Here is a 14,293-nt window from a genome sequence, read left to right as displayed (position 1 = left end):
ATGTTAAGTGTAAGGTGTATTCTGAAATGTATTCAAGCTGATGCACCATATGGAATTGTAAAAGTTGCTTATTGAAATGATTTTCTCAAATTGCTTCTCTTTTTCTTACCCCCAAAATACCCTACATATCCTCCTTGCTCCACCTCCACAGGGGTCTGTAAACTTCAGAATGTAAATTACTTATTACATTTGATTTCATATTGAAAAGTATTTCTGAAATGGCCGCTGGTTTCTATATTGTAACCCAGAATCATTGTAAGGATTTAATCTCAAAATATGTGGTATTTTTAAAACTTAACTCAATACTTTGCACGTAGAAGCACTTAACATGATCTATGGAGCCTCTAAAATAAGAGTGGCAATTGGAGGTTTGAACACTGAACTTTTTCAACAAAATCAACTGGAATCTAAAAAACATACAATGGATAACTATAGTATAACAAATAAAATGTATACAAATTAATCACCAGTTTAAAAGGTCTAAGGAAGGCTGTAATCCCTCTGGACTATAAACTACAACATGGGTGTGGAAGAACTGTAGAGGAAATGAGAAAAATACTGTAAGCAGTTTTCTGCTCCGTTTTAGGTTAGGCCTATTTATATGAGCATGCATATATAGAAATAATCTCTACAGTTTGCTATGAAGATAAACCAAATGAAGCTCTAGACAGGGAATTTCAAAGCATGATTTTCATGTAAATAAACTGCTGTATTGTGAGAGTACGAGAAGGAAACTGCTACAACAGGCAAACAAATGAAAAAGGGTGAAAGATATGGAACAGCATTAGCTACAGTGAGAAAAAGAAAAATACTGAGAAATCTTATCCATGAAAGTCTTTATACTTTTCAAGATGTGTGACTGCAGGAGCTTCATAGTCGGTCAGTCGTGATGTTTAAAACTCTCGAGAAGCGGCTCAGCGTGAGGCCCAGCTGTGACACTCACTTGTGGACAGGAAGCTGTTTGAGTTCCTCTTTGCACCGAGAGCCACAGGAGCCTGGCTGAAGAAGAGCTGTGAGCACGTTGTCTCTTTGCACCCAGCAGATGCGTTGCTGTTATAAAGGTAAGGTGACAGTAAGTCATATTTTCCTTTTATAAAAAATATTATAGAATTTTTAAAGGACTTACGTCTGCACCAATTCAAAGTTTGATCCACCTACATTGCCAGTGAGTAATTGTACTAGACAATGGGATTTAATTAGGCAAAAGACAGAATCCATTGGTAACCAAAAAGCTGCCATTGTGTTTTGATATTAAAACTTCTGATTGCCTAGTGGGTCAGGTTTGGGCATGACCTTTTCACAACATACTCACAACATCACATAATATAATATATTGTTTTCATATTTGGAGAGAGAATGCACTTCTATAGTGCTACATCTGAAAGTAACAGGGCTGTTAGTATGGATGAAGCCCTGCACAGGTTTAACAAGATGATCATGCATTGTTTCCTGGAATTTTGTATATTGCTGATCTGGTTGTACAATGAAGCAATGCTTTCAAATCAAGGCTTATTAACAGAAATTAGAGGCATGGTGGTCATTGTGGTCAATGCTGTATCAGTCAAACACAACCCAGTGCCTGAATTTAGATTTAATCTGTACTGAAACAGCTGAATGTGTCCTGTGCAGATACATTGTCTTTAAACATTGAACCTGAAACTGTGAATAACTGTGTGGAGTTCAAGCCAGAATATAATCAATTTTAACCAACACAACAACGACAACAGAAACTACAATACATTGAACGTTACATCACTGAATGCACATGTACTGTACTTGCATGGTTTTGTATATGATACAGCAGGTTGTTCACTATTATTATTATAATGCCCAGAAAAATGTTTCTTAGCCAGGTTTCTAAATGTGTTGTGATATAGTTCTGTGATCCTTTGTCTAAAATTTGTGTTTAGTCATGGCTCCAAGGGCTGGGGTCAGTTTTAACACATATTACATTTGACCCCATATACAAAAGTTTTTTTGTGTGTGTGTGTGTGTGTTTGCAGATTTGTATTATGGTCCCCTATTAGATTAGCATAGGATCATACATTTCTTTCTGTAACACAATGTTGGACTTAAAACCGGAGAGCAAGTGGTATCCTTTTCATTTATTGAAACTGAACAGTTGGAAATGTGTTTTACTAGTTAAAAAAATCTTAAATAAAAAATAATGCCTAATGGATAATGAAAAGCAAATGAAACAATATAGAAAAAGTATGTGTCCAGCACTGGACCCTTGAGCAGCTATATGTACATATGAACTGTGAGTCAGAATAAAACAAGATATCAATTAGGATTTTTAGTTTCTGAGTTAAATATATGGAGTGTCTCTTATTTCATGAATTTTGCACAACTTGTAAATTTGGTCCTGGCTCCTGTGCACCCATTCATAATGAATTATTGTCGAAATCCAAGAGGAAAAACATTAATTAACTTCTGCTGTCAATCACATGCATTGGCCCCAACCCCAGTCTGTAACCCTGACCCTAACCTTGTTACACATGTAAATAACAGCAGAGCTCAGGTGAAGTGCATGCAGTATTCATCTGTCACTCCTGTGGAATTCAGACATTAATTCACTAAGAATGGTTCCCCATTATTATAAAGTGTGACCAAAAAAGACAAAGAGCTTATAGTGGGGCAAAACAGAAGGAAAAACTACTTGTGATTGGAAAACAATGTAACAGGTTTTCCATAAGTCTTGGTAACAAAGCAGCACTACATTAAAACTGTATGAACATGTTCCATATCTCAATCTGTACAAAAGGGTCCCCATGAGAAGAGCTCACACTGCAGGCTTGCTAGTTAAAGCAGCTATTGTAGATGTGAGGAACTGGGCTTCTTCCCCTGCCTCTCATGCCCAAATACAGTAACCGCAGAGCATCACAGATTCACAGCCTTCAAAACAAGAACAATGTGTGAAAGTAAGCGGTGATTAAAAAGTAAACCTATCAGATCTGAAATGTACATGAGCAGTTTCTAAACGACACGACTCAAACTGTGCAGTGAATGTGTGCAGAGGAAACAAAGAAACAAAAAATAAAATAGCAAGTTATTTCAGAATCTGCTGTACGATGTGCCTCTGCATTGCCTCGCTGATGTACTATCTGCTTCATTTTCACAGATCGATGTCATTTTCTGAGAAGGATGCCTGCAGTGGTTTTCATATTGATCTTCTGTGTCACAGGTAAACCTGCAGGAGCCCCCTGCTCTCACAGCTCTACCTGTACAGGCCGTTAGTTCATCCTTCTCTATCCAGTGCCGACACTGAGAGGAGCTTTGAACACAGTCTAACCAAAATATCTTCATTTCTTTTTACATCTCTCCCTTATCTGTCACACATTGGGCTGCTAATGTACCAGATGACCATCAACTCTGCTCATCATTTGTGATTTTATTTTCACAAATGTGTATCTATTTGTGAATTCCAGTAGATCTAAAGCAATATCTCTAAGCCACTGCAGATTTCAAGATTCAGTCATCCTGCCCCAAGATGCCAATCTATCTTCTAACTATATTAATCTAGTAACTAGAAGTCACGTAGCAATCACATGGAGTATACATGATATTAATCTACATGAAACAGTATAAATGTTATTAATTTTGCCTGCCTGTTTGTTTGGTTGTTAAGTAGAAACCCGAAGATGTCAAACCAGCTACACAAATGAAATGGATATAGAGAATAATAAAGTAATCAACACATCAAATAATAATATTCCCCAATACTGAACTGCAGTTATGGCTGTTCTGTATCAGTGGCCTTTAAAGAGATTTACTACAAACTAGATATTTCAATGAACAAAACCCCTAAAGGAAAAGATTATTGCAGTTAATTATTTATAGAGAAACAAACAAAAAAACTGAAAACAAACACACTGAACATACTCCCAGAACAGTTTTAAGTCGATGGGAGTTTGTTTCATTGCCAATATCTTCTTACAGATATATGAAGACACACATTAAACAATAAAGTAATACATTAAAAACAATGAAGCTACCAAGTGTTATAATCCAAACAAGTGTAATAAACTGGGTGAATTCCTGCAGTGAACTGGTATGAGAAGTTTATTTACTTTGTGATGGTTGTGAAATGGATTTTAATTCACCACTTTCTTCCCCTGTAATGCCTGTTAAGATTAAATACAAGGATTGGATGCATGCCTGTATACTGCAGTTTCAGCAACAATGCAGTACATTAACAGTTGCACTGAAAGATATCCTATGGATAGGGAATTAATACATATAGAAGTGTCAACATCAACCCCAGCAGATCCTGACATACTAGATTGCTGAGGAATCTATTTATTTATGTATTTAAATGTCATTACTTTTCAGGGACACAGAGTGAAACCACAGATTGGCCTATCAATCTTCCTCAGAAGCTCACAGCAGAGGAGGGTCTGTGTGTGATCATCCCATGCAGCTTCAGCAATCCAGAGAATAAACTGCAGCCCCCCTTTACTGGAATATGGCTTAAAACAGAACAACCCCCCCAAAAAACTGTTTTTCACTCCAGTGGCCCCTCTAAAGTGAGTGAGGAGTACAGAGGCCGTGTTGCCCTGCTTGGCAACCTCACTGAGAATCAATGCACTGTGATCATCAGTGACCTGAGGAAGAGCGACGGGGGCACTTATCAGTTCAGAGTGGAAGAGAATGGGCAAAGTGAAAAATATACCTATCAACAGAGGGTTAAACTCAGTATAAAAGGTAAGCAGAAGAGAATAACTGATGGAATTAAAACCATTTAAGCAGTTCACCCAAAACCAGTGGTGTAGTCTACGGGGTACGCAGGTATACGCCGTATACCCACTAGGAAAGCTCAAGGATTGCTGTATATCCACTTAAAAAAGCGCCAGGATACGTACATCGGTTAGTGACAGAACTTTCACACCTTCATTCATAAATTCACACCATCTATGTTGCAAAGCGCTGACTTTTGGACCATTGTGGCTTCCGTGGCAAGTGACCTGGCTCTAACGTCACCTACCAAGGAATAACAACGCAGTTGCTTGGCGGTCATTCTCGAAACAAAAGCAAACTCAAACTCCACTCTTGTGCCAGATGAGGCTGATGCTATCCAACGCGCTACAGAAAACGAGCCCGATGCCATCGTAACGTTACTGTAAAAGTAGCATATACGTTATCATTAATGTAACTGTAACAGCAGGGGATTGTTGGTATATTGAATTGTATCTAGAACTAGCTAACTTCACTAACGTTAGTGTGGTGGATCAACGAATGTGGGAGCAGGGGAGAGATCACTTAGATACTGTGTGTGTGTGTACAGTAGTAAACAGAATACAATGTTTAGATCTCCTTGTTTCAGATGATGAGAGATGAGAACTCCTGGCCAGCCCTGTGGACTGAAAGTCAGGCTAGGGAATTTAAAAACAGACATCCTTGGTTAGAGTGGAAGGACAGAAAGTTAGGTAGATATCAGCACACATGCAAAGCTGATGTTAAAAACAATTGAAATTCATAAAGTCAATGACTATGCAAATGAGTTAATTCATGGTCATCTTAAATGTGCATTCATTTAAAACATTTACACCATTAAATTACTATATTGTAATGTTAGTTATCATTAGTTGTCAGATAATTAGCTATTGAAAGAGAGGAACATTTTTCTCCATTGTCCTGCTTTTCATGCATTTGTTAGCCACAGTGTGAAACTTATTTGTTCATTAACCTTGTTTGTTTTTTCTTATTTGAAGCTTATTTGTTTTGTAGCAGTTCCTGGATGCTTTCTCATGCATTTAAGCTGATACAGTACATAGCCTAAGTTTGGCAATGGTTTTGGAAGCTAAGTGTGCTCGAGAAGATGTGGACCACTTTTTGTGTCCTCATAATTCAGTTCATAATATTCGGTAATGAAGGAGTGTTGGTGATAAAACTGCACAAATGTTCATTGTTAATATTGCTACTGATAAGCCTCAGCTTTCCATTATTGTTGATAAAACCTGTGCTCCAGGGACCATATTCATATAACATCTAAGGCTAAATGTGGCTTTTAACTGGATGAGTTAGATGGTGATTAACACTAAACAGTAGAAAATCAGTCCAGTCTCCCCAGCAGTAAATGTCATTGGCTGTTAAAGTCTTGTGTTATAATAAACTGACATGTTGATAACACATAAGCAGTCTTTCAGAATGTTCTCAATTGCATGTAGATGCATACTGTATGCATTAGTGAGTGTGGTGGTGCTTATGGGGTGTCGCTCTGGGACGGGTGAGTATGAGGCTGGGAAGGAAAAATCACTGTATACTCATTAAAAAAACTAGACTACACCACTGCCCAAAACTGCAGTTTTTAATATTGATACTGACAGGTCAAACACTGCCATTATCACATGATATTTTAAAAAACAAGTGGTTCAGCTACACATTACACAGGCAGACAAAGATGACAGTTCTCTGTAGAACATTTTTTCATTGAAATATTGTATTTGGAGAAAAAGCAGGTGTTCAACAGACGCATGAGACCCATGAACACTGCGGCTTTCAGGATGGCGAGTTGCTTTGGAGATCATGGTATGACTGCAATAACTGGAAAGAGAACAGGACCTCCGTTTCTTCCATAACAGCAGCATACTCGGATTAAAACTAAATGCAAATGAATTAACTTTGTTAGGTTCTCAGTATGGTTAGATTGTTTTAATCAACATTTGTTTTTATTTTACTTGTGATGCAGGTACCTGTCACATATGTTAAATACATGTCCTTTCAGATCTGACACGGAAGCCCACTAAACTAGATAAATTAATAAATACATTTACACAAATTCACACACACACGCACAACACATATCTTTATACATATGCAAATCAAACTTCCAGTTTCATTGGATGACACTCAATGCAGAAGTATTAAACACAAGACAAAAATATAAAACAGATATCACTATTGTCTTTGTTGTATTTTATTAAAGATTTCCTCAATTCAGATATCACTGATTTCTATAGCAATTGAAAGGCAAAATATTTGACACAGGGAAAGTATGAAATCTCAAAGGCAGCATTTACTGATTTCAATCAAATGTTCTGTATTTCAGATTCTCAAAGGAAGCCTTCAGTCAGTCGCAGTCCAGAAATGGTAAAGGAGGGTGAAGTTCTAACTCTGACATGCAATTTCTACTGCAATCCACCATCTACTATTTTCTGGATTAAGGCTGGAAGAGCACAGTCAATCATCAACAAGGAGAACGTCACAGAACTGAAACACACCATTAATGTGACGCATACGGATGCTGGGGAATACACCTGTATAGCACAAGATCATGCCAACAACACTGTGAATGCTTCCATCATGGTTTCTGTATATTGTAAGTAAACCGTACTGATCTTAGTACAAAATACTTGTAATAGATATTTTTAATTAACAACAGAACATACACACAACACCTAAATCTGTCATTAAATGTAATGTATACAACAAGAAAAGCATATCAGAGAAGTGGGATCCAACAGGGCAGAACATACAGGTGAAATAAGTCAAGACATTGTCTTATATTGGTTTTATGTAGGATAAGCTGGACATAATAAGCTGTATGAGTTGATGACAGTAAAATGTTTCATGACAAATCTGACCCTGAATGAAGGACAATGACACAGAGTTTAATTTCACTTAACCAAATGAGCTTGTTAATATTATTACTAATATTATTATCTGAAAAGCAAAAAAAACATCAATTCAGACATCAAATATGGTCACATTTAAATATGAAATTGAAAAGCATGCAAAGCTTATTGTCAAAACATTTTAAAAGAATTAAGAGTCAAATACTGAATCAAGTCCCCAAGGGGATAAAACATGTTTGGAGCATGAATGAACTGAAATCTTAACAAGAGTGATACCATTATTAACACAGCCTTCAAACAGGACAGCACTGTGCAATGCATGTTTACCTGTCAGTTCTCACTGTATACTTTCTCTCCTCAGATGCTCCTCGTATTCTGAACGGTTCAGGATGCACCACTGAGGGAGATCGGCTCACCTGTGTTTGTATCAGCCAAGGTCACCCCTTACCCAGTATAGAGTGGCGTGAAGTGACTGTATCCACAGATACACCCCTCAGTGTCTCTACAGCTTCAACTAACCAGAGCATTAACAGCACCATAGTCCTGTCTGCAAACGCAACAGCAAACAGTGTTTTGTGTGTCAGTAGAAATGAGATGGGTGAAGTGACGAGGCAGCTTTATGGCAGCAACACCATAAATGGATCAGGTGAGCTGGTAGAAAAGGGAGGGATGCTATTATAGTGTTACTTGTTTAGCGTCTCAATAGGTGACTTGGCACAGAAGATGGTTTGATATTCACACTGTACATGTAAACATGCATTCTTCACCATTACAATCTCATTAATCTGTAACTGGTGAATGTGAGCAGAGATTGAGAGTGAGTGACAACTGGTGATTTCTCCACACGTACATAGCAGTGGCACTGAAGGAAAAAAACATAACAAAACTTGAATGTTAAGTGTTTATGGAGCAGAAACACAATGTGGACCACATGGTACACTTAAATTATAGTGTTAAAATATCTGTGAATGGGGGGGAAGGTTCCCCTGGGGACAGGAGAAACCCCCAAAATCACGAGAAGCACCCCTCACAGAAATCCTAATTTTACCATTTCCCTTGATTATGCCACTCCCTTTTATTCTTTATGATGAGAAGGGAGAACCTCATGTCACCCTGATACATTCCCCACGCAGGTTAGACCCCAACCAGTCTCCCAGAAAGCCACTATATGGAACCAATTAAAAATCAAATCATATTTATTTTCACAAATTAGGACAAAACGGACAACTCCGGAAGCTATCAAACAAACTGTGTACTAGAACTAAGAGAATAAAACTAGCTAACAGAATACTAAATAATCCCTAAACTTGGCTGCAGACTATTAGCACACATTAGTAAATCTGTGCAATCACTGGTTTGTACCCTATCAACTCAGTGAACCCATTATAGTTTTATAGAAGGAATAATGGATTCAGTTATTCAAGCAGGTTTATTCCCAATTTCTAATTATGTCCGAATGTTTTAATAACCATTTTCCTATTGGTCAATATAGCCTACATCTCTTAGTCAGGTTAGGGTAGGTAGCTAGCTAGAGTCACCCTTAGAAATAATAATATTGGCACTATCAAATGAGTCAATTAAATTCGTAGACAAGCAGCAGCAAAAATACAACAATAGGAATATGCTAAGCTAACTCAGCCTTTTATTTGTTTATAATAAATTACACAAAATAATAAACGTTTCCCCATCATTCCTTCATTACTAGGCACTATTAAAATGCTAGCTTAATTTAATTCATAAATCAAAATAAATACATATATGCTAAAACATCTTACAATGTAACACTATTTATCCTTCTGTTGTAGGAAATTGACCCCTGGTCACAGGTGGAAACACTGGTCACTGTTGCCAGATCGGGGGATTTTCCCCTAAATTTGGGGGATTTTTAAGAGCCCAGGGTGAAATATTGGGGCAACATTTGTATGGGGGAAATTTTGAACTTGGGGGAATTTAGGGGTTTAGGCGGGAAAAAAAAGAGAGAGAGAGAGAGAGAGAGAGAGAGAGAGAGAGAGAGAGAGAGAGAGAGAGAGAGCTACAGCAGTTAATGGAGCACAACCGGTAGCTGCCGATGCCACACAAAACGCGACAAAGTCGGCACAGTTTCCAAATCGACCCTATTATTTGAAAATATATTCAAACTCACCATTTACGCTTTCAAAGGAGCGCAATCCGCCGGTTGTTGTGGTTGGATCGATCCATAATAATGTTAGCAATGTTACAATTTCCCAGATCACTCAGCTGGCTGGCGTTAACTGACGTTAACTCATTTGGCTCAGACTACACTCACGCAGCAGTGACGCAGTGACGCAGATGGAACGGGCTGCGCCGATTCTGCGCGGTGATGTTCTTTGTTGTTTCATGGTGCTACTGAGATGGGGTAACACGGTTGTTGGTGGGGCTGTAGCGCAACCAAGCCATACCCCGCCGCCGCCCCCGATAGTGCTGTAACACATGTCGTTTCACGGAGGTGCACTGACCCCGTCTTCTAATTACTGACTAACTAGTTAGGGTACGTCGTGAGGTCTCCTAAATATTGACCGAGCTAGGAGTACTTTTAATTGTAAAGAATCTTTATGAATGATCAATTTCACGTCACTCTCACTTTTCCAGCACTTCTATATCACTCTCAGATACGTTATGAACACGGACCCAGAGGCGTCGCAGTCCCACCTTTTAGGTTTGATCAACTTGCCTAATGACCAATCAGACCTCCGAATTTCTGCGGGACGCGGGAACTGGGGTGGCCAATCAGATTTCAGAGCGGACCACAGACACCCCCCTCCTCTGGGAAGGCTCTCTGGGAAGAGGGCGGAGTCCAGATCATAGGAGCCGCAGGCCAGTAGTGGAGCTTCAATTAGTTAGGTGCAGGTGTGCAACATTGGCAACATTATTTCGTGCAGAAACAAATATAATTAAACAGTCGAACAGTTCGTGAAATAAAATTGTAAAACAAGCAGTTTAATAATACAAGAAATCACACCTTATATAATAAACCCCGATGAAGAAAAATACATAATGCATCAAAACGTGATACAGAGCCTTAGTCAACCAACCTGACATATCATGTCCCACTTTCTCTTAGATCACTGGCTGCTACTTCTCACACATCCCAACACCATTATTGGATTCATTTCGGGGGTTTCTGCAGCTGCTTCCGTTGTCTTTATTTGGTGTTGTATAGCATGCATATGTAAAAGGTCAGTATTTTTTTATAATTATATATATATATATATATATATTTATATATGCTGTAACCCACCCCTCCATAATTTGCAATGTTTTTAAATGGTTCTTATGTACACTGTAAGTCGCCCTGGATGTGGACACCTGCTCAGAAAGAAAGATACATTATGATAATTATTAAGTATGAAGCAATGTCATCAAATATCTCTTTCACAATGAAATTGTTCATGTAAGAAGCTTATTAATAAATGTTGTTGTGATGTAGGAAGAAGCCAAAGTTAAAGCAAGAACCAGCTGATCAGAAACTGGATCACACCCTGGAGATGGTCACAAGCATCCAGCAGGTACAGCTGTTTAGCAAATCTGTCTGTGATGAGAAAAGAAAACTGCTTATAGAAGATTTGACCTCCCCCCGCCCCCCGAACTACCAAAATTAGGTGTGATTAGGACCATAGTTTACAAATCTTGGCAATGCATATTAACTGATAATAAACTGGTCTCATGAGAGTATGACAGTCTGAGGGAACCACTCCAGTAGCAGGTGATCAATTCTACCCCTAACAATGCATGAACATTTTGTCATCAAAAAAATGGGCAAGCGTAAGGATCTGAGCGACTTTGACAAGGGCCAAATTGTGATGGATAGACGACTGGGTCAGAGCATCTCCAAAACTGCAGCTCTTGTGGGGTGTTCCCGGTCTGCAGTGGCCAGTTCCTATCAAAAGTGGTCCAAGGAAGGAAAAGCGGTGAACCGGCGACAGGGTCATAGGCGGCCAAGGCTCATTGATGCACGTGGGGAGCGAAGACTGGCCCGTGTGGTCCGATCCAAGAGACGAGCTACTGTAGCTCAAATTGCTGAAAAAGTTAATGCTGGTTCTGATAGAAAGGTGTCAGAACACACAGTGCATCGCAGTTTGTTGCGTATGGGGCTGCGTAGCCGCAGACCAGTCAGGGTTCCCATTCTGACCCCTGTCCACTGCCGAAAGTGCCTACAATGGGCACGTGAGCATCAGAACTGGACCACGGAGCAATGGAGGAAGGTGGCCTGGTCTGATAAATCACAAGTTCAAGGTGTTGACTTGGCCTCCAAATTCCCCAGATCTCAATCCAAAGAGGAGTCATTATTGGGGCACGAATGGCAGGAGCTTCAGTCAGAAAGACGCTCAACTGGCTAGTGTTCTTGACAAGTAGGCAAGTGCATGTGTGGCAACACCAAGAGAACAGTACAGGCCTGACTGCTTGACCCCTACAGTGAGGGGGTCCGGAGGCTCGGTTATGCTGTGGGGGAAATTTTCCTGGAATGGTTTGGGTCCACTTGTCCCGTTAGAGGGAAAGGTCACTGCAAATTTGTCACCCAAATGTATGTATATAGATATAGATGTATATTACAAATCTGTAAGAGAATTTCAGTCCGTCAAATTGATAATTGTTGCCTGTTCCCACAAATTGAGATTCAAACCCTGTGTATTATATCTGAGATGGCTGCTATTTCTGTGGCTCAGGTTCAGCAGGATGAGCAGACCCCACTGCAGGAGGACAAGCCTGTGGCCGGTGAAGAGCCTTTAGAAGTGAATGCCGGGGAAGAGAAGGACATGCCGTACGCCAGCATTGACTTCGCTCGACTCCCGGGGAAGAGCAGCCCGGCGGAGACAGAGGCAGAGGCTGGCGGGACGGACTATGCAGAGATAAAGCTCAAAGACAAGAACAGGCATGAAGACAACACAGAGGAGCAAGAGCAGGACGAGGAACACAACAGGTCCGATCCCACAGAGGCGGATTCGTGTGTATACTCCCAGATAGAGGAGAACAAAAAATAACAATGGAAATCTCATAACATCAAATAAGAATTTATTATTTATCTTTATTTCTTTTTGGTTTTACTATGTTTGATTTTACTTTAATAGTATATTTAAAATTATATCTTTAAATAGTTTTCCTTTTCCAGACAGACTAATAAACATAGACAGAGACTTTTGGAGAGTTCTTGCCATGTTGAGTAGGCCCATTTGTACAGGTTTTCTTAGTGCCGAGTTATTTTCAGAGAATACAATATTGATTACAATATTAGAATAGTTATTTTAATAGAATATACATTCTAGATATTTAATAAAATATATTTCTGTACAGTCAGTTATACAGATTCGGTCCCCTGGCCTCCTGGTTACAAATCAGTTATCTAAACATATTCATGAAAATATGCTAATATTATAGAAGTTAATTTTCTTTATACCAATATATCTGTATTGATCTGCTTTTTCTATTTCCTGGTCATGTTATGAATACAAAATTACATAAACCACCTCTACCTTTCTAAGGTCTGTTTTATTATTCAAAATATTCTGAAGATATTTTGTTATACATAGGGGGGCAGCTGATATGGTTGATTCTATTTTAATGAATATGTAACAATTGTATTGACAAAGATACAGTGGCTCAGGAGTTTTTGCCACTGATCAACACAGGAAATGTGCATCATGTCAAAGTGAAAAATATCCTGCAAATTGTTCTAAATTGACTACAAATACAAAATAGAAAATAATTGAATGCATAAGTAATCAGCCCCTTTGCTATGTGGTGAAACCAATTGTCTTTAGAAGTCACATAATTAGTTGAATGTTGAGTCCACCTCTGTGCAATTAAGGTGTGTCACATGATTTCAGGTTAAATACACCTGTCTCTGGGAGGTTCCACAGTCAGTTATTACAATTGCTAACAAAAACTACATCATGAAGATGAAGGATCATTCAAATCAAATCCGGAATAAGGTTCTTCAAAAGCACCAATCAGGGTTAGGATATAAGAACATTTCCAAGGCATTGAACATCCCCCGGAGCACAGTGAAGTACATTATTAATTAATGGAGAGAATATGGCACAACTGTGAATCTGCCTAGATCAGGCCATCCTCAAAAACTGAGTATCCGAGCGAGAAGGGCAGTAGTCAGAGAGACCACCATGAGGCCTTTGGCAACTCTAAAGGAGTTAGTCTTCCATGGCTGAGCTGAGAGAAACTGTGCAGACTGTAACAATAGCCCGGGTGCTTCACAAAAGTGGAGGAAGATTCTTTGGTCTGATGAGACCAAAACAGAGGTTTTTTTGGCCTCAACGCTAAGCGCTACATTTAGCTCAAGCATAACACCACACACAGGTGTAGTGGAGTCGGAGCGGAGCGGCATGGTGCTCCGGCACTTTTTTAATCACATGTTTCTCAATTCAAATATTTAAAATTATTAATAAATGCATTTTAAATATTTCCTTGTTCTATTTTTTTGTGTGAAATAATATGATGAGAGCATGGCCGTATGCAGGGTTTAAAAAATACAGAGGTCCAAAAACTAAGTTTGCTAGCGGGGTTGGGAGGCGAAGAATATTGATTTCCCTGATTGACATATGTGCATTTTAAGACGTTGGATAATAATAGCTTTAAAACCATGTCAATGTGCAGTAGCATACATGATCTCTCAAGCAGTAATACATGAGAATCAGGTTTAATGTTGCAATGAATCATCCACACAACAGTATGGAAATACAGAAGAG

The 14,293-nt window shown here is 39.0% G+C and overlaps 1 protein-coding gene across 1 annotated transcript; it reads left to right on the top strand.

Moving 5' to 3' along the window:
• The first annotated feature begins 901 nt into the window (after positions 1–901).
• LOC136764801 (sialic acid-binding Ig-like lectin 14) lies at positions 902–14,007 on the top strand. Its single transcript, XM_066719123.1, has 8 exons — positions 902–1,061; positions 3,122–3,184; positions 4,333–4,704; positions 7,049–7,318; positions 7,936–8,220; positions 10,657–10,771; positions 11,023–11,101; positions 12,260–14,007. The coding sequence occupies exons 1-8, from the start codon at positions 1,043–1,045 to the stop codon at positions 12,572–12,574; spliced, it is 1,518 nt and encodes a 505-aa protein (XP_066575220.1). The 5' UTR covers positions 902–1,042; the 3' UTR covers positions 12,575–14,007.
• Positions 14,008–14,293: the final 286 nt, after the last annotated feature.

This window comes from Amia ocellicauda, chromosome 12, assembly GCF_036373705.1.
Source record: "Amia ocellicauda isolate fAmiCal2 chromosome 12, fAmiCal2.hap1, whole genome shotgun sequence".
NCBI classification, from domain to species: Eukaryota; Metazoa; Chordata; class Actinopteri; order Amiiformes; family Amiidae; genus Amia; species Amia ocellicauda.
Note: the sequence above shows the minus strand (reverse complement) of the source record. Positions and strands in the feature narration are given on the sequence as shown.